This window comes from Rattus rattus, chromosome 18 (assembly GCF_011064425.1).
Source record: "Rattus rattus isolate New Zealand chromosome 18, Rrattus_CSIRO_v1, whole genome shotgun sequence".
NCBI lineage: Eukaryota > Metazoa > Chordata > Mammalia > Rodentia > Muridae > Rattus > Rattus rattus.
This window is the reverse complement of record NC_046171.1, coordinates 40390052-40409972: the sequence shown is the minus strand read 5'-3', so window position 1 is coordinate 40409972 and position 19921 is coordinate 40390052. Positions and strand designations below refer to the sequence as shown.

General features: G+C 47.7%; 1 protein-coding gene and 1 long non-coding RNA gene across 2 annotated transcripts; one reads left to right on the top strand and one right to left on the bottom strand.

Annotated features, from left to right (window-relative positions):
- Positions 1–1487: 1487 nt before the first annotated feature.
- Positions 1488–18711, bottom strand: Ddo (D-aspartate oxidase). The gene is made up of 4 exons (XM_032888988.1): positions 18311–18711; positions 17005–17113; positions 10617–10793; positions 1488–2223 (listed from the first exon to the last, which is right to left on the bottom strand). The coding sequence occupies exons 1-4, from the start codon at positions 18480–18482 to the stop codon at positions 1656–1658; spliced, it is 1026 nt and encodes a 341-aa protein (XP_032744879.1). The 5' UTR covers positions 18483–18711; the 3' UTR covers positions 1488–1655.
- LOC116887395 lies at positions 2109–5852 on the top strand. Its single transcript, XR_004386210.1, has 2 exons — positions 2109–2193; positions 5060–5852. It is a non-coding gene; the product is annotated as an uncharacterized LOC116887395 (long non-coding RNA).
- Positions 18712–19921: the final 1210 nt, after the last annotated feature.

Sequence of the window (19921 nt, the reverse complement as noted above, 5' to 3'; positions counted from 1 at the left end):
AGAGCGCTTGCCTATGGCCTGCAAGGCCCTGGGTTCGGTCCTCAGCTCGGAAAAAAAAAAAAGGGAAAAAAAAAAAAAAAAAAAAAAAAAGCGCACCTCTCTCCAAAATGTAATGGCGTCCCTGACCAGGACTGCTTACCTCAATGAATGATACATATTCTCCCAGGCCAAAAACCCTCCCAAAGATCCACGGGGGAGGTTAAAGGCTCTGAATAGATCTAAGTTAGGGAGGAGCTAAGCTAAATTACTCAACTCAGCAATTCTCCCACTTAACATTATCACAAGACACAGTCCCTTCTCCTCAGTACTTTTTGTCAGAAGGAACACTTTGTGCCATTTGTCATTTAAAATGATTGTTCTGTCTCCATTAGCAAATTAGCTCCTTGGTTCCGTAGACGATTCCATCTTCAACAGTGCTCATCCCGTGCGCAGCCAGCCAGCTCTTGATCATTTGTGGTAATGAAGTCCGCAGTCTCCGCGATTGCTACAGTAAACCGCCATTGGCAGCTTGAAAAGACAGGGGCTTGCTGGGGGAGAGTCCTAAAGCACCCCTTTGGGTGGGGCTAAGGTGCTTCTAGATACGGATGACCTAATTGACTTAGTCCACTGACAGATTGGAGAATTAAATGAGCTATTGGGAGAAGGCAGAGGTATGGGAGGAGAGTTGGGGTGAGGAGCAGATATCTGGGAACGAGTGCTTAGACGCCACTTCTCACCCATCTGCCCTGCTACCTCTTCACGCTGCTTTCTTACAGAGGTGGAGTAGAACGGCTCTGTTCTGGCTCTGTTCTACAGGGCCCTCCCTGGCGCGATAGGTCGCAACTAGGAGCAAACTAATTCTTTAGGTTGTTTCTGTTCGGTGTTTGGTCCCAGAGACAACAAAACACACAGGGACAGACGCGAAGCTGCTCCGCCTTTGTCGGCTACCACCATTACCAGCTGACTGCAGGAAGCGGAAGCCACCTACGCTGACGCTGACGCTGACGGTAGCCATGCTCTGCCTGGGGTTAAATACAGGAGGTCTGCGTCTGTGATCCCATCTAGTGAGAGGACAACACTTCCTTGGTTGGCTCTGTGGCCTGAGAGGATCACGCATAGTTCTGACAGGGAGCCAAGTATTCCCCATACATTAATCTCCTCCTGTGTGCTTATGAGCCAAAGACACAAAAATCCCCGTCGCTTACATTATCCTTATAAATTAGCATTCGATCCTCCCCAAATCTTACTCTTTAAAACAGGTATTTTTTAAAAAAAGATTTATTTATTATATATAAGTACACTGTAGCTGTCTTCAGACACACCAGAGGAGGGCATCGGATCTCATTACAGATGGTTGTGAGCTACCATGTGGTTGCTGGGATTTGAACTCAGGACCTCTGGAAGAGCAGTCAGTGCTCTTAACCCCCGAGCCATCTCTCCAGCCCTAGAACAGGTATTTCTAAATAATACGTATTTTGACCAAAAAAAAGGAGCTCTGCGCCCCCACTGTCCTGACTGGCTTTCTATGTCTACTGATATATGTTGCGCAGTTTCTAATTCGGAAACAAAGGTCTGACTTAACTTTCGAGCAGCCGGAAAGCTACGAGGCCGGGTATGGACCTCGAATTGTGCTTCGACCCATATCGCCTGGATTCGCTGCTGTTATCTGGTGTCAGCTACAGCTTTGATAGGGAAGCTGGGGTCCTGAGAGTATGGACGCATTCCATCACCAGCCTGGTGGCTTCCAGAGCAGAGCCCCAGTGCACTGAGATGCCCCCACTCCCATGGCCGTAGTTGTGGACCACAGGCAGCCTCTGCTCGCCCCGGACTAGGATCTCCTTCTGCAGACGCACACCCGGCCGGCTGGGCCTCAGGCCCACTTTCTCTTTTATGTCGCAGGCTCTGTGGAGGGAAGGCTCAAGAGCGCAGCATCGAGAGAAAATCTCTCTGCTAAGTTCTGCATCCGGGGAGAGATTCCAGTCTCCTGTCTGTCTACTCCCTCCCAGGGTTACATAAGAGGTCCCAGGGTAAACGTAAGTCAGCCCGCCCCCGTCGCGGATGAAATGCTTCACCCAAGGGGCCTGTGCCTGGAGCACTTGGCCCCTAACCGGGGAAACCGTGGCGTCTCCCACAAGTCGTCGGCTTCCCAGGCCTGAGCAATTGACCACGATATCAAAAGATGGCTGCAGCTCCCACAGGTCTTCTATTCTCCTGGTGAGTAGCAGACCTCCACTTCCCTTTATCCTGGGAAAGAGAGACTGGGGTGAGCTTTGGCAGACACCGCTCACCCACTTCCCAGAAATGAAGAACGACTGGAACAACAGGCTTCCAGGCACTCTGAGGGTTCTCCTCTTCGCACCGCAGTCTGGCTCTGCGCTTGGCCAGCGGAGACCCCTACGGTTAATCTTTGGAAATCCAAAACAAAGAAAATCAACCGTGTCGTGCTCCTGTAACGTTCCACAGAGTTCCTCTATCTTGATGCAAAACAAGTACCGAATTGGTCTGTGCTTTAAACCCCAAACATTCCCTGTTCAGAGACTGCTTCCCCCCTCTGCTGCCACCCGCTGTTAACTCCTGCACGTGCCTTGGTATTCCTCAGCTCTCTCTAGTAGATGGTTGCACCGTGTTCTCTGTCTCTCTCTGTCTGTCTCTCGGTCTCGGTCTTTCTGTCTCTCGGTCTCGGTGGTCTCGGTCTCGGTCTTTCTGTCTCTCGGTCTCTCGGTCTCTCGGTCTCTCTCTCTCTCTCGGTCTCTCTCTCTCTCTCTCTCTCTCTCTCTCACACACACACACACACACACACATAAACACATGCTTGCTCACAGGGTAGGAGGGATGTTCACGAAAGGAACCGTATAGAAAGCTGACGGAGTAAACAGCAGCTTGTTGTTGGACCAAATGCTTTAATAATGAGAAGGGATGGCTTAGCCAAGTCTTGTAATCGTGGTTGAATCGTAGGATAATACACAGTGTAAAACCTCACCACAGGGGCCATTTTTAAGTATACAGCTCAGTGGCCTAAGCTCACTTGTGTTGCTGTATGACCCTTACCACCACCCATCCCAGCAACTCTTTTCATACTGAATGTAGAAATTCTGTAGCCATTTTATATATAAAAAGTAACCCCGGTAATCTTGTCATCATAATCTTAATCCCTTGTAATCCTGTAATCTTATTCCTAGGTTCCTTATAGGATACAGGGGGATTTAGTATAAGAAATTCTTGGCAGTTTCTGTTCGGCAGATGCAGGTTGGTGATCTAGAAGCAAAACATTGCTAAGAGGGACAAAAATGTTATAAGATGTGGTGCCCTAGACATGGGAGAGAGTGAAAGAGTGAAGTTCTAGCATACAGATATGTGAACACACACACACACACATGTGCATGCACACATGCATACACGCACACACATACACACAAACACACGATCGGTTCCATCTCTGGATAACTCCAACAAATAGACTGGCACCACAGAGACATCTGTCTCCCTGTCTGCTGTCACTCAAGACAGAACGTGGGGACAGCATGACTGGCAGCACAAACAGAGGTTTGGTGGCTGTACCCTGCCTCTGAGAGAGCAGAAGTACACGTGCCAGTTCTCAGCATATCCTTCTGCCATTCCAGATGAACAAAGGTTTCACAAGAAAGAAAACACGAGAAAAGTCAGAACCTCCCGGACATAGCATATAGATGTGGCTAGAAATGGTAGTACAGGTTCATTGCTGATTTTAACTCAACAAGAAAAGACTCTGACTTTCTGTGCCCACCTGCTAACTGGGAAGTTCAAATGGGGTCTACGAGGAACTGGCCTTCTGACACTCGTCCCATTTCTCAAAATCGCCTGCCACAAGTAGAGGAGGGACCCGAGAGCACTGGCGCTCCCCAGTGTCACAGACCGGACAGCTGCCTTCTCCACAGCTCTCCCGAGGGTGGTTGATGATCCCATAAACCGCCACATTCCTCCCACTTCGGGGACCACTTCACCACTGAGCAATTTGAAGGGCAGCTGGAAACCTCTGGATTTGATTCATGTATTATATTCTAAATATTTATAGGAGGCCCAGTTATGCTAAGCCCTGCGTAATTCGAACCTGGAGTGTGCGTTCCATTCAGCCGGAGAGGCCGTTTCAGGCACTAATTTTCACCCTACGCATCCTTGCCTGTTATTCAGAAAATCAGTGGACGGCCTTGGCATTACCTGGGACCCTGGCAAGCATCCATGAATAACCATGAAAAGGCTTAGTGTGGTGCAGTGATTTCAATGAGTGAGAACAGGACATGCATTTCTGCTCTCTCCATGGGACAATTTGGAAGCCGAGATCATGTTCGTTGGGTGTATAAGGTGGGGAGGAGTGCTGTGGGGGAGGCCTTCTGGACATTATCTGGCTGCTGTAACCATGGACTGGCAGCAGCTGTGGTGACCTGCAGGCGACCTGCACACAGGGCCCATCGACGTTTCCTCATGGATGGGGAGGGGGTCATGAAGCCCTGTCCTTCCCCGGTAGTTTCTGGAGGAGGAGGTAATGTTCATTTCAGTGGGGTAGCCACCGATAATTTGCCCATGTTCTAGTAATAACACACACACACACACACACACACACACACACACACACACACACACACACACGTTTTAATTAAACTCAGTAGGTCACAAAAAGGGGGAAAAAATTACACAAAAGTAGGCCAGAAGCTGTCTGGAAGAAAGGTGAACTGCTTGGTCTTGTCTTGTCTTGTCTTGTCTTGTTTTGTTTTGTCAGCTTGATAAAAGTTACTGAAACAAGGAACCTGAGAAAATGCTGCCATCACATTGGCCGGTGAGCAAGCCTGCTGGGCGTTTTCTTGAGTGGAGATTGATGTGGGCGGGGCCATCCCTGGGCAGGTGGTCCTGGGTTATGTAAGAATGCAGACTAAGCATGGTGGCTTGAATAAAACTGTCCCCCTTGGGCTCACAGGGAGCGGCAGGATTAGGGGGCGTGGCCTCACTGGAGTAGGTGTGGCTTTGTGTGTCACTAGGGAGGTGGGATTTGAGGTCTCAGAAGCCCAAGCCTGACCAGTATCTCATTGTCACTTCTTGCCACCTGTAGATTCAGATATAGAGCTCTCCAGCTCCTTCTCCAGCACCAGGCCTACCTGCATGCCATCATGCTTCCCGCCGTCAGGGTGAGGAACTAAACCCCTGGACTGTAAGCCAGCCCTAGTGAAGTGTTTTCCTTTCTAAGAGTTGCTGTGGTCCTGGTGTCCCTTCAAGCCATGCAGAGCAATCCAGTAAGCAGCACCCATCCATGGCGTCTGCATCAGCTCCCTGCTTTGGGTCCTGACTTTCCTTCATGATACAGACTGTGATCAGAACATAAAAGCCAAAGAAACCCTTTCCCACCCGAGTTGCTTTGACCGCGTTTTCTCACAGCAGCAGAAAGCAAACCAGGACAAAGGGTTTCGACAGAGGAGGGAGAGGCACGAGAGAGGGTAATGAGAATCGAAAACAACTAAAAGTCCTTATGTGCATGAAACTGTCGAAAAAGCAGACAAGCACCGAGGAAAGACTTGGGGAGCAAGCATCTACTCCTCACTGTCCCTGTAAGCTTGTTAACCCAGCAGCCTCGCTAAGCTCCTCCGCCATATTGCTGCGCGGCCACCCGAGTCAGCTCATTGTGAAACTGAAAGCAGACATCTGGAGCGGGACTGATGCGGATGCCGTCGACCGAATGCCGTCGACGCACCACAGCTGCTGCAGCTGCTTTCCTAGAAAAACAAGGTTTATCGCCATAAAGCACAAGCGAGGCCCTGTGACCTGTGGGTAGACCTGCTCCACGCCCGCGAGATATGCTCCACACCCACTGGTCGCTTATATTTAATACAACCATGCAGACTCTTTAATGGCCTTACCTGGTTGCTCCTTTTAAATGCTATCTTGGCTTTGTCTTTCTTTCAATAGGCTCTGGGTTCTGTGGGCTAGTCTTTGAACATTCTGCCCTGTGCTCCATCGTTCAAATCTGAGCTCAGGGTTATTTTTCTAATTCGGGGAAATGAGTGGACTTCCCAGCCTTAGGGTTCATGTAATTTTCTGCAATTCACTGAACTCGTTTCCTTAACTGTAGCTCAGGGACATGGGAGTGCTCTGCTCAAACAGTAGTTAGGTCTATGAAAGAATTCAATATATGCAAATGTTCCTTTCCATTTCAACAGCCCTTGCCAGGAGCTAGGATAAGAGTCCAACGTGTCACAGGAGAGGAGCCAAGAGGCAGACAGATGGCTGGGCTTTTGGAAGGCCTGGCCAGGCTTGTTGTGCTGGGTCCCTTTGGGATCTGGTGGAAGAAACTTGCTGTGCACGTCCAGAGACAGGTCAGAATGTGAGTACATGGTGCTGCCCACCCATATGTGTGTGTGTGTGTGTGTGTGTGTGTGTGTGTATGTATGTGTATATGTATATATGTGTATGTATATATGTGTATATCATTATATATATTTATGTATGTATATACATATATATGTAATAGCATATATATATATATATATGCTATTATAGAAGCTGGGGTCCATCACTTTCCTCTGGACGTCTGGCAACTGAGGAGACCCCATCCTGTAGAGGGAGCACAGCACAGCCTGAGAATCCCTAAAGGGAAGGGAGCTGTATTGACTCAGAGCACTGAGGCAGAACGGGGTGCTCTGTTGGAGAAATATTGCAGTGAGAACTGGCAGGAGGGAGCAGAGAGCTTTGGGTGGGAGGGCAGGGCAGGGAGGAGGGGGCAGCTCAGTGCAGAGGCGAGCCCACCCCACGGAGCTGCCCAACCGTGCCCTGGGACCCACCTCACCCAGAGCCGACCTACTGAGACCAGTCTAATTTTTAAATAGGAACTTGGTGAAGAGGAAAGGAAGAACACTAGACATTTTTAAATCGTTTAAATCTTAAGTGGTTTCTAAGCTGACAAACATTCCTTTGAGACAGATTATACCTTATTTTGAGAATGTTACCCAAGTAACCCTCTGCATTGCTAAGCTGTACGGTGAAAGCTCCTTTTGCAGATTTAGTCGATGCTGGGGACAAGGTAAAAGACTTGGGGTTATGTCTCTGCAGACTGCATGGCCGGGAAACTTCTGCAGCTAGAGGAGAGGGAGGAGGCTGGGCTTCTCAGGCATTGGCGCATCCTGCCTCAGAGGGTGAGAGCATCGATTCCAATAGAAGGGAGGAGGCTGGGGGCTGAGCGGGGCTGCCCGGAATTGGGATTCAGAGCTGAATGTGGAATGAATCCTGGCAATCGCAAAGATAGTCTAAAGACACTTGTTCCTCCCACCCACTCACCCTTGCTTCAGCTATCAGACTGTTGAAAATGGACCCCAAGAAACTGACATTTCCCCCCAGCAATCTCATGCTGAAGCCCTGTGTTAGACAGAGGGAGAAGTGTCTCCTGGAAAGAGATTGAGGTAGTCCTTACAACTGGTTAGAACACGAGCAGAAAAGACCGCAGCTGGATACAATGTGATACCCAGACCACACCCTGACCAGAGCTGCTGAGTTGCACAGACCTCTGGCCCTCTCTTTAAACCAGAATCTAATTTTAGCACCCTGCAGGTGGCTCTGGTTGGGGAGGGCGGAGTAGACCTCTGTGTCTTTATTACAATGTGGCTAAACCGAACAATGCTCCTTTTTCTTGTTTTGTTGGTTTCTCTGCCTTGCTTTTCTCTTAACCATTGCTCGTGGGTTTAATTGTCTCATGGAGGATGGAGCGAAACCGGCTGATTAGGGCTGCGAGGAGCTCTGACCCTAACCACTCAGTATCTGAAGGAGGCCATCTCTCTTGGTGTGGAGTCAGGTCTCCTCCCACCGGAGAATGAATAGGGGCGACCCTGGTGCGGGTCTCTAAAGTCAATCAGAATGAGTTTCTAATCACCCACCATGGGGAAACAGGTTCGGAGTGGGGAGGTGAGAAACAGCTAGAGGCTTGGAAGCCTCACTGTTAAGATGAAGTGGGGTCAGGAGGGCCCAGGCTGGGCTCAAGGACCGGAACTTTGAGAGTTGTTTTAGGATTGCATTGTTAGTCGGGTTTCAAAGCTGACTCCCACATCTCAAGCCAAAGGACAGCACCTTCTCATCAGAGATCCAAAAATCCCAAATTTGGTCAATTTGTTCAAAACCAAGAGAAGCCTAGTTTAAAGCTTCAGTTGGCAGGTCTTAAAGGGAAACCTAGTTTCTTCATAGCAACGCGTCCTGTTGCTACGCCTGACCTAGCTCCCAGAGTTAGTGCTTTAAAATGTATTTTAGGTTGACAAGGCCGCCAGGTGCATATGGTTTAATTCTGCCTTGACTGTCACTAACTCCCTCACAATGAACTGCACGCTAAGGCACACTTTTCGGAGTGTCCATCCCAGCCTGGCGGACTCTGTGAATACAGACAGATCACTCCGAGCACACGAGGCATCAGGTATAAAGCAGCTCTCTGTCCCTTGGTCCCTCGGTCCCTCTGGGAGGGTATGTGGACGTCGTGGCCCAGCGGTTTTATAGGCAGATAGGCCTGAAGTGGGAACAGTCGTGTTCCCTTATTCTGTAGAGGTGGTGGTGAGGAAGCTGATGCAGCCAGGAGGATACCTCTGAGCAGGCGCAGGCCCTAATAAACCCACAGAGGCCACCGCACCGGCATCCTGCAGCTCAGCTGTTCCTTATGAAGTGTATACCAGCATCAGGCAAAGCGGGCGCTGTCCTCTCTGCCTTTGACAGTGTCCTCTCAATTCAGCCTTGCTTTTACCCAGGGAAACCAACAGTGAACACATTCAACTGTGTCAGCACTGGTCTCACACTCCCCTGACGGACACTGGAGGACGGGAGGTAGGGTGGGGTGGCAATCCCGAAGGCAGCTTCAGGTGGGCTGTGTTCCAGTAGGCCCAGCGTGCGCTGAGAAAGAGGAGCACAGGGGTCTGCACCACACACAAGAGAAGGCCCTTGCAAGTTGGTCGAGCATAAAGCTGGGACAGCCTGTCCCCTAGGTGATGTGCAGTGTGGGTGTGTATTTCAATATAATCACGGAACTCACGGGTGTCAGGCAGGTGGGAGGAAAACAAACAAAGAATGCGAGGAAAAACTCGGGGATTCCACCCCTGCCCAGAAAAGGCAGCAGAGAAGCCAACAGTGTGGGCAGGGAGGTGAGCGAGGGGATCTGTGTGGGCCATGGCGTCCTGGAAAGGAGTCAGCCTGTCTAAATTACAGGCCTCCAGCACTGAAAGGAAGCACCAAGCCCTCTAGATGCCATCAAATGCAGGGTGGCTCTGCTCCCTTCAGAATAATTTATTTAGGTAGGCTGCCTGGCAGGAGACTTATTGCCTCTGTGATTCATTTCCTGGGGTGGCAAGCAAAAATCCAACCAAGTGTGTGACTTAAATGTCCCGAGATATAAAATATTACCTGCATGGGTGATTAAACCCCTGAGGGCCTTAGCCCGTCAGGTTGTTGTAGGCATTACTGGGCAATGTTTGAGAAGGGGGTGGAAGACCTTTGCTGGTTTTGGAAAAGAATGAACGATCTAAGTTATAATAAAATAATACGCTTTTCCTGGGTTGTAATTTTCTAGCTAGCACGGAGACTGAAGCCGTTGCTCCAACGCTCGCTGAGAGGAATGTTCCCCCTTTGAATCAGGACACAGAAGGCTGAGTGCTCGCGCTGTGGGGGAGAGGCGTAGGAGGCAACAGAACAGGTCCAAGCACAAGGAGCAGCAGGGACTGGCTGTCTACCCATCTGGGTCTGCCCAGCCCACAGAGTGAGCCCCAGATGTCCAATTCCTGCGCTGCCCCACCTCCCAACAGCCTGAAGGTCTCTCCTTGGGCTGCTATGAGGCCCTGCCGTGTTCCACAATGGCTTTTATGAGAGAAAAGGGGGCCAGGTAACCCTTGTCATCCACCATATTGGCCACCTGGCCAGATACCAGGCTTGTAAGTTATATTAAGACACAACACAAAAAGAGAACTCAATATCAAAATGCCTCCAGCCCCTAAACATTTTTAGAAATGGGTTCTTTACACCACACCCAGAGTTGGGGACTGAAGGCGCTTACGTTTTACAACCCCACCCAACCCTGCCCCCCCAGTGACGTGCAACGGCTGAGAAAATCAGCAAGAGTTTTATTGATGTGTCTCGAATGTAAACGCTCTCTCTGTGTGTCCTAAGGGGCTAGACCCAGGATGTCCTGAAACCAAGCCAAAATGAGCAACGGTCGAAGGCTTGAAGTGTGAATTTTAAAGAAGCAAGATACACTTTAGATAAGTTCTTATTCCTCACACGTTAGCAACAATAAAAAAAGCGAAGCTATTTTACGGAAGATGAGAAAAATAAGCAATAATTTATGATTAATATACGATATTTTTTCCCCATCTAAAGAACTAAAGCTCTGTATTCTCAGAAGGGCCTCCATTTTCTGAACTGCGGAAACCAAGGTTTTAGTAACTGGCTTTTCTCTGAGGGAATGGGGACAAACAAGGGCACTAAGTTATCATGAGCGTGCTCCCAGCTCCGTCCCCGCCTGGCAAACGCTCTCCCCATGCTTCCTCAGACCCCTGGGACTTTGTGAGCGCAAGACCAGACAAGAAAGCCCTGGGGCTGTGCAGTGATGTATCACCGTGTCAATCAGGATAAAACGCAGAGACATTTCAACCAACCTTTTCTCCAGCCAGGGGAGGTAGGCAGAAGTCTCACACTTCAGGGTGGTAAAAGCCTGGCCAAACTCATACCGGGGGAATCGCTTCAGCTCAGCCTCGGTCATCTCTCGAAATCCCAGCACGACATCAGCCCAGAAAGGTACTTCTTCAGTGGGGACACTGCGAAATATCTGCCAGCTGAGGCACCGGAAGTAGAAAATGCTCCTTAAATTTTGTGAAGTTGTGTGTTTTTCGTTAACTCCATATACAATTCCCTAAAGCATTTTAAAACCTTTACTTCCTATGAAGGCCAAGAGGAAAGATGAATTCCTCCATGCTCTTGGTTCTGATGAGGAAGTGGCTAGGTGTTCACGACTGAAGGAGTCAGATGTTTGTAAAGTCCTCACAAGGCTGGGTCTTTACTCGGTGAGTAAATTCCACCTAGCTTTCAACAGGTCAGATGTTTAACCCCCAGCAATACAGAAAAAGTAGACAGCATGTCTTCTTAAAAAATGTACTTACAAGACCGGGCAGTGGTGGCCTGAGCCTTGCAGTTGGGAAGAGGAAGGCAGATCCCTGTGAGTTCCAGGCCAGCCTGGTCTACAGAATGAGCTCCAAGAGAGCCAGGAATGCACAGAGAAAACAAAAAACAAAACAAACCAAAAACCTTTATTTTTCCTGAAATATTTTTCCATGATTTCCTTTATTTAAATGTGACTGTGTATTTTAGAGGAAAAGATTTTAATGTTCTGCACAACCCTTCATATGAAGAAGAAAAAAAACTGAAGACGTAAGGAATTCAAAGGTTAGCCTTGATTTTGAACATGATGTCCTAATTAGTAGGATTTTGTTTGTTCGTTCGAGACAGGAACTCAACATGAAACTTTGGCTGGCCTGAAACTCACAGTACAGCTCAGGCTGGCCTTCAGATCATCGTGATCCTCCTGCCTCAGCCTCCTGAGTGTTGGGGTCAAAACCTAGGAGACCAGCCCTAGGAGAGGGCTGCCAAAATCCTCTTGAAGGAATGAATTGAAGATTAAGGTCATATCTGGAGATACATGGGGCATTTGTTAAGCCTCAGTTCTGAAGGGAAAGAGGATTGGAACATGTCTGTTTCTAAAAATTAGTCAGAGGCAATGTTGTTGAATTCCTATTGGTTTGGGAACAAGTTAAGCATGACCACAGCACAGCGAATGCCATGCTTCAGTATGGTTCAGTAACTAAACTTGGAGGGAGGGAGGAGGAGGGAGGGAGGAGAGAGAGAGAGAGAGAGAGAGAGAGAGAGAGAGAGAGAGAGAGAGAGAGAGAGAGAGAATAGGCTCTGTCGTTGATAAAAAGAAGTCCATGCTTCATGTTTAAGTAAAACCTGCCATTTTGGGTAGGGCTTTGGAAAAGTAAGGATTTCACCATCCATGCGGGTCTTTATATGGTGAGGGAAGGCCTGAGAGAAAGAGTAAAAATCCTTCTGATACAAGTACACACTTGATACACACACAGAACCTTGGAGAGCTGTCCTTGGGCCTGGCGTCAGATGGGGAGACGGGTACTTTTTCTTTCTTCTGTTTTTTTCTAATGTTATTTGTTTATTATACATATGTATGTATGTATGTATGTATGTATGTATGTATGTATGCCTGCATGTGTGTTTATGAATACTGTGTACAGGCAGACACAGAGGCCAGAGGGGACCCCAGAGCTGGAACTGGAGCAGCAGGCAGCTGTGAGCAGTGGTGTGGGTGCTGGGAACTGAACCCTGGTCCTCCATGAGAACAGAAAACGCTCCTAACTGCTGAGCCATCTCTCCAGTTCCAAGACTGGGACTTTGTAAATTGTCTTAATGTCACAAAGATAGAATTGTGCAAAGTATAAAACATCCCTCTGCTCTTCGGAAGGCTGTGCTGGCATAATGTGGGTGACAAACGTCTTTTGTCATTTGATGGCACCAAGACCTGAATTAAAGATGCTAGGACATTTAGCAATCTCTGTTAGGAGAATGTGGGATGAGATCATCACATTTTGAGTGCTGTCTGCGTTAGAAATGTTAAATTGAATATGTCATCAAATCTCACTTAAGTGTGCATCAAATCAGATATTAGCAATCAAATAGAAACGTATGGATCATTTCAGAAATACTACTTGTCCAATGACACTTGGAGAGGAAATTTTAGGACTGGAGACAGAGCTCAGTTATAGAGCACGTGCCTAGCATGTACAAGGGCCTGAGCTTCACTGTCCCTCCCCAAAAAGCAACTTTAGTCATGGATGTACAAAACTTACTTTGTACCTGTGTCCCATCTCTTGGCTTTCCGTCAGTTACGCCACCTCCACACCCAAACTTAGGCCCTTTTGCTTGTTTTCTCCATATTTGCAAACAACTTTACATTCCTTCAGGAAAGCGCGTGCGTGCGTGCGTGCGTGCGTGCGTGCGTGCGTGCGTGCGTGTGTGTGTGTAATTTATACTACATATAAAATGTATGCTATTTATAAATATGTAATATGTTATACATATATAATGTGGCAAGGCTCTTCTCCTAATGAATAAAGATTTCAGAGGACCAATCACTGGGTGAGGAGTAGGCGGGACTTCCAGGTCAGAGAGGGGAAGAGAGGAGGAGAAAAGGGACACATGGCTTTTTGGACAGGGTGAACTTGAGGTACAAGATGTAACACACTAGAAGCCCCGCTTAGGCGGCAGATCCATTGGGATCCACTTCCGGAGGATTTCATTTAATATGGCTTACTAATTTGGATGTTAGTTGTCCCACCCAGCGATTGTGTTACCTGTTGATTCTAAACTAAGATTGGTGTGGTGTTTTCCTTCCTGCGGTGACACAACTGAGTTCCAGAGAAAGGTACAGGGCACCCCAGCCAGCCTTGGAATTTGGATGGGTGGCGCTGACATGAGAGTGACCCGCCATGGGAACTTAGTGAGTCAGGTGGAGAGATTACAGAGCAAAGGGTCAGAGAGCCGAGATGAGAACACCCCGCGGGTGCCCGGCATAGTGTGGGATGGTGCGTCCTTTTTTATATAATTTAACGCTACAGGTGGTGATCCAACGTGTTAGGCAAGAATGTACTAGAAATTTAAGATTATCAGCCTGAGGGGTTGGGGATTTAGCTCAGTGGTAGAGCACTTGCCTAGGAAGCGCAAGGCCCTGGGTTCGGTCCCCAGCTCCAAAAAAAGAACCAAAAAAAAAAAAAAAAAAAAAGATTATCAGCCTGAGAGTTAAGAGTTTTATTTTCTAAATAAGAGAAGGTGGTGCGGGGGGTGGGGGTGGGGGTGGGGGATGAGTCACGTGGACTCAAGCGTGGGAACCTTGAAACAAAGAAACCCAGGGGAGTCTCTATTCACAGGCTCTGAGGTCCCCTACTGTGAAAATAAACAAGAAGCTTGCTCTGAGTATGAGAGCTGGAGAGTGGAAGCTGCCTTCTCCCTAAACAGATGTTGATTGGAGTATGATTTAATTCAAAGGCTGGTTTATTTGCTTTTAGGATAGATGTACATACAGAGTTTGTCCAAATCATGTGGGGGAATTTCTCCTACGGTTTGGAACTAGGATAGAGAAAATTAAGTCACTGACTCCAAGTAGAGAGCAGAGAGAATTGCCTGCTGTGGACAGGTATTGATGGATGTCCGTGGCTCCAGGCAGAGAGCATAACAGACAGATAGTATATTATTGTCTACAGGAAACTCATATTCTCTAACGTGAACGCCATGGGAACTTTAGGTTCATATCCTGGCATGACAGATTAGGAAATCCTCAGAATAGGCTCACACAGTATTTTAGTTTACTTCATATGTTTTGGAGTGTTTTAATTTTCAAAATGGGTGAGGTTTTGAGTTTCGTGGTTATATTATTCCTTTAGGAGAGAGGCCAAGCTAAAAGTTTTTCTCGTTACTGGCTCAAGACCATGCTATTTTGGGAGAAAGGTTTTTGTCTTTACGTTTTTAGAAAAGTTGGTTAGGCTCTGGACGTCTTCCAGAGCTATACGGATCAGATTTGATAGAGGGAGACTTCCTGAAGAAGTAGATTCCAGAGAATCAAACAAAACATGTCTTGATGGTACTCAGATTTTGTTTTGAGATTTATATATTACAGAATGCACAGCTTTGGTGAGTCTCATTGTCAGACGTGCTGAACCGACCTGTTTGAACTCCTGATCTCAGGGACTTTCAGCCGGATCCAGTCAGGAAAGACATCAGAGACTACAGCCATCATTGGTGTGACCATCTTAAGGCCAAACGATTCCCCCATTTTCACTCCCCTCCCCTTCAAAGATGTCTCAACGCCCATATAGAGCTGGAAGTACCTTTGAAGAGTCACCACCCTGGTTCCCTGAACTTTGGAGGTCTGGAGATAGTTATGCTAAGGATGTCTCTCTGGGGAATTTAGAAATGGTCATAATTTTACAGGGAGGAATTAGCTAGAATTGATTGTGCAGCCATAATTTCATTTTGTAGAAATCCTTATAATCGTTACTCAATTGAAGCTATAATTTCTCACTTGGGTGCATAATTTGTTTTGATGCAGAATCAGGGTTTTCATTGGCATAAATTTCTAATATTGATACAAAAATTTAAAAAGTACAAGGCTTGGACCCAGACCTTCTAAAATGCCATCACAAACTGTCTTTAGATGATTAAGAAAGATGAGTTAAGGACCAGAGAGCAAATTCTTGGCTCTGAGTTAGCTGCTGGGGTGCTTACTAGACATTTTATTTAGAAATAACTGAGGGTAGTTAATGGGCAACAGTCCAGGTTACTTAACATAGATTGTTTTCAAAGCATCAGAAATCCACAGAACGTTATTTATCATTTGGTGAGACATATCTGCTCCTAACAGCTCCCCTTTTGTGGATTCAAATAAGAAACTGAGCGTCTCCCTCCAGGTGAGGTTGTACATCATGGCAAGGTAGCCATTGGGCAGAAATTGCCTATTTCTTCTACAGACCTGTACTGTTCTCAAGAGGATATAAATTACAGGGTAGGACAGCTTAGTTCTGCTGAGACAGAGTAAGCCAGTCCTCGGTAATTCCTGTCTCATGAGTTCTGTCAGATGATCCTGGGCCAGAAGGCTGAAGCCTGATGCTCCAACGTGTTGCTAACAGGGGACTGTACAGGTAGGCAGCTGTCTCTACAGCTTGTCTCAGTTCTAGAAGCTGTGTTAGGCTTCCTTTAGTTTCAGTTAATATCAGTCGCTCTCAGATTTCTGACGGGGTTAAAGACTAACTACAGTCTCATAGCCTACCCAGGCTATTTAACATTGAGAAAACATATTTAATTAGATAGTTTTCAGATAGTATACAAGCTAGCCATGACATAACATAATAGATTTTGAGATTTTCTTAGGATAGATAATGGAGCGTTCTATTTAATTGACAAAAATGACGGACTGGGTGTTAGGCGTATTTTGTACTTTGTAAATTACAAAACGGTGATAGTTGTGCTCAACTTACATATGAGAGAAAAGTTCTTTTTTAATTGGATAGAAAGGGTGAAATGTGGCAAGGCTCTTCCCCTAATAAATAAAGATTTCAGAGGACCAATCACTAGGTGAGGAGTGGGCGGGACTTCCAGGTCAGAGAGGGGAAGAGAGGAGGAGAAAAGGGACACATGGCTTTTTGGACAGGGTGAGCTTGAGGTACAAGATGTACCACACTAGAAGCCTCCGGTAAGATGGCAGATCCATTGGGATCCACTTCCGGAGGATTTAATTTAATATGGCTTACTAATTTGGATGTTAGTTGTCCCACCCAGCGATTATGTTACCTGTTGATTCCAAACTAAGATTGTGTGGTGTTTTCCTTCGCGTGGTGACTCAACTGAGTTCCAGAGAAAGGTACAGGGCACCCCAGCCAGCCTTGAAATTTGGATGGGTGGGGCTGACATGAGAGTGACCCGCCATGGGAACTTAGTGAGTCAGGTGGAGAGATTACAGAGCAAAGGGTCAGAGAGTCTGCCGAGATGAGAACACCCCGCGGGTGCCATGTGGCCGCCGGTGTCTGGCATAGTGTGGGAAGGTGCCATTTTTTAGTATTTCCCTCAACACATATATAATACAGTATATATAATATATTGTACATAGATGTTATATACACAATATATTATACATATGTATAGTATATGTATATTATACACATACAATGTATTATACATATATATTATGTATATTAAATAATATAAAATGTATTACTATATTTTATGTATGTGTGTGTGACAAGAAATGGCAATGGTTATTTATTATTAAAAACAAAACAAAAATAAACAACCCCCCTAATTCTGTAAGCAGTGTTTCTCGAGGTCTCTGAAGTCTTTTCTAAATCCTCCCTGAGGCTGATAAATGTTCTGCTGACCTCTGCTCTCTCCGTGTTGTTGACGTCTACAACAACTTCAGATTCCTCTCCTTACCCAGACACCAGGTGAATGCCGGCATCCGCAGCCTCTGCAGACCTGGCGATTTCGGAAAGATGCTGGAAGGTCTCTCTAAACCATCGCTTCTGCGTGGGCACGGGCGTATCTGCGAGGTCAGGGAGAAAAGCGAAGGGTGTTGTGAAGGGAATGGCCGCGACTGTGCTTCTGCCACGGGCATAGTCAGGGAGGAGCATTTCGACAGAATTCCCAGCATTTTACGTGTTGATGTGTCCCTCTGACTCACTCTTGTACTGATCTACTGACGGGGTGGGCACAGGCTAGGCCAGGAAAGGAGGTAGGGGCTAGAAGCACGTCTTTGGTACAAGGTAGCGTCCCAAGACACCAGCCTGAGAAGGGACCAGTGTGTCACTGGGAAATCCAGCCAGGCACGTTTCTGGGACAATAGAAAGAGCTGAGAGGCTCCTTATCAGGGGGCTGGAAACACAGTAGGTGACAAGCAGGGACCCTAGATCAGTAAGGATATGGTAGTAGCAAGACTTTTAAATAAAGCACTGGTTATAGAGTCACTAAATATTTCTGTAATATTGACTAAGCATTGACATCAGTAAAAAAGTGTATGCAGGTGAGCGCCATACTCTCTTCCCAAATTGCAGATGGGCTGCTTGTTTAGAGATAAAGGAGAAATAATAGTTGTTCTGCGGAATTACATTAGACCTCAACGGACTGTCCTCCAGTGACCTATGTCAGTGTCGAGAGCTGATTCAAAATGCATCCCCACGTTCCTGCCCCCGAACCTGAAAACGAGACTAATGGCTAAGAGCCACATGAGCAGCCCCAAATAACAGTTCCAATTCGACTGTGCACAGAGCAAACATGGTGACCTAATTCATACTCAAACGCTGGCCAGGCAAAACTGTCGTAGCCAGAGAGGCAGGAGTGATTGCAAACACAGACAGAGGGTTGACTCAGTACAGGCCACTGTTTTGAACTCCATGATGAACTCATTTAATCCTCACAAGAGCCTGCCGCTGGATAGGCATGGAGCAGAAAGTGTTTGGTCTGAATTGTGTCTAAGGAAGACGCCCATCGAACGAAACAAAGGCTTCATCGAGCAATGGCAGAAACTGATCCAGGAGGCCGTGGCCCTCAGCCACAGAGAGAGCGGAGGCCCCTGCGAATTGGAGGGACACTCAGATGAAGTGCCTCCTTTCAAGATGACTGGGGGCCGCCAGGCAATCTTCAGGGTCACTCATGCCTGTTGTAAGCAAAGGAACTCTGGGAAGTGGTCTCCAGAAAGGTGCCTGGTGTGAAATTAGCGTCTTGCAAATACACCCTCTCTCACCTGGATACGTGGGAGGAATGAGCATCCCAGCTGCTACATTACTGGTGGTGTCAGGTGTGAACCTGTCTGAGATGACAGTAACGGAGCATCGGGGGACCAGCTGGGAGACGCAGGTGGCAGTAGACAGTCCTATCACGCCAGCTCCGACGACAGCAATACGTACCGTGTCCATGACCTAAGGAGGAAAACTCGATTGGACCACCTTGCTTGGGGCACTATTCTGCCCGGATGAAGTCTGACCCTATGGTTTTTTCCTTACATCAGGCAGCCTCGCAGGGTAAAACTTCCTTCTGATGCTTCCGTGGGTACAGCCCAGCAACCCTTTAAACTCTCATTCCAGAAATAACAGTGAGAACATTGACGTCTCTCTACAGGCAGTCGCTACCAAAGCAGAAACGGCCTAGATTTGCCTGCCGTGCTCACCAGCAGGTGATCACATGGCATTCGGGGGTAGAATTCTAGTCATGGTGCCTGTACTGGCTGGATTTGCGTGCCAACTTGACACAAGCTGGAGTTATCACAGAGAAAGGAGCCTCCCCTGAGGAAATGCCTCCATGAGACCCAGCTGTAAGGCATTTTCTCAATTAGTGATCAAGAGGGGAGGACCCAGCCCACTGTGGGTGGTGCCGTCCCTGGGCTGGTAGTCCTGGGTTCTATAAGAGAGCAAGCTGAGCAAGCCAGGGGAAGCAAGCCAGTAAGAAACATCCCTCCAAGGCCTCTGCATCAGCTCCTGCTTCCTGACCTGCGTGAGTTCCAGTCCTGACTTCCTTTGGTGATGAACAGCAATGTGGAAGTGTAAGCTGAATAAACCCTTTCCTCCTCAACTTGCTTCTTGGTCATGATGTTTGTGCAGGAACAGAAACCCCGACTAAGACAGTGCCCTTGCCTGAACTTTTCCCCCATGGGCACATCCTAGGGAGTGCTGGGAAGAAGTTGGGCTGTGACCTCTGCTTCAAAGACCCTGAGGAGAAGACACAGAGGTCATCTCTGGCTGCCATGGATGATTGAGTAACACAAAGGAATGGCCTGTGGTCTTTTAGCCTCTGTGCTCTCATATGAAGAGGACACCAAATGAATTCTTATTAGGTCCTTTAAATGATAAGTGACAGGACACCAAGGCTGTCTCCTGAATGGATAGATCCCTTGTGGGAGGGTATAGGGAAAACGCAGGTACCAGGTGCCTGTGTCAGGCACCCCAAGGCTGACATCTTGTGTGGAAAGTAAAGAGTGGCAAAGACTTCAGCGTCCTCCAACCTCTCCCCAGAGGCAGCAGAAATCCGTTACTCCCTTCTGTCCTGTCAGCCTGCCCGCCTTCACTACTCTACCTAACTAGGTGTGCTCCCTGCGCAATTCCCTCTGTCTGGCTCAATTCCTAATTAAGGAGAGTGGAAAAGAATAATAATTGTTTCAGTCACTCATTGCCATTCCTTGGGGATAAAGTTCTAACACCCAGCCAGCCGCTTGGGTTGTCAGCCTAAAAACCCGCCCATGCGTGGCGCAATCCTTTCTTGGAGCGGGCAATGAACAGGGCATCAGGCCAGGTGGAGTCAGCCGTGCAGACATCGCGAGGTCTGGCTAAGGGTGGTTCTCTGCCTCCTCCCTAGCTCCACT

What these genes read in the sequence shown, in the direction of transcription:
- Ddo (XM_032888988.1), bottom strand. Translation starts at nt 18,482, where the DNA reads ATGGACACGGTACGTATTGCTGTCGTCGGAGCTGGCGTGATAGGACTG. An exon ending in CATTCCTCCCACGTATCCAG is followed by an intron (nt 17,114 to 18,310) that starts GTGAGAGAGGGT and finishes CTGACCTCGCAG; the next exon opens with ATACGCCCGTGCCCACGCAG. An exon ending in GGCATTCACCTGGTGTCTGG is followed by an intron (nt 10,794 to 17,004) that starts GTAAGGAGAGGA and finishes CCGGTGCCTCAG; the next exon opens with CTGGCAGATATTTCGCAGTG.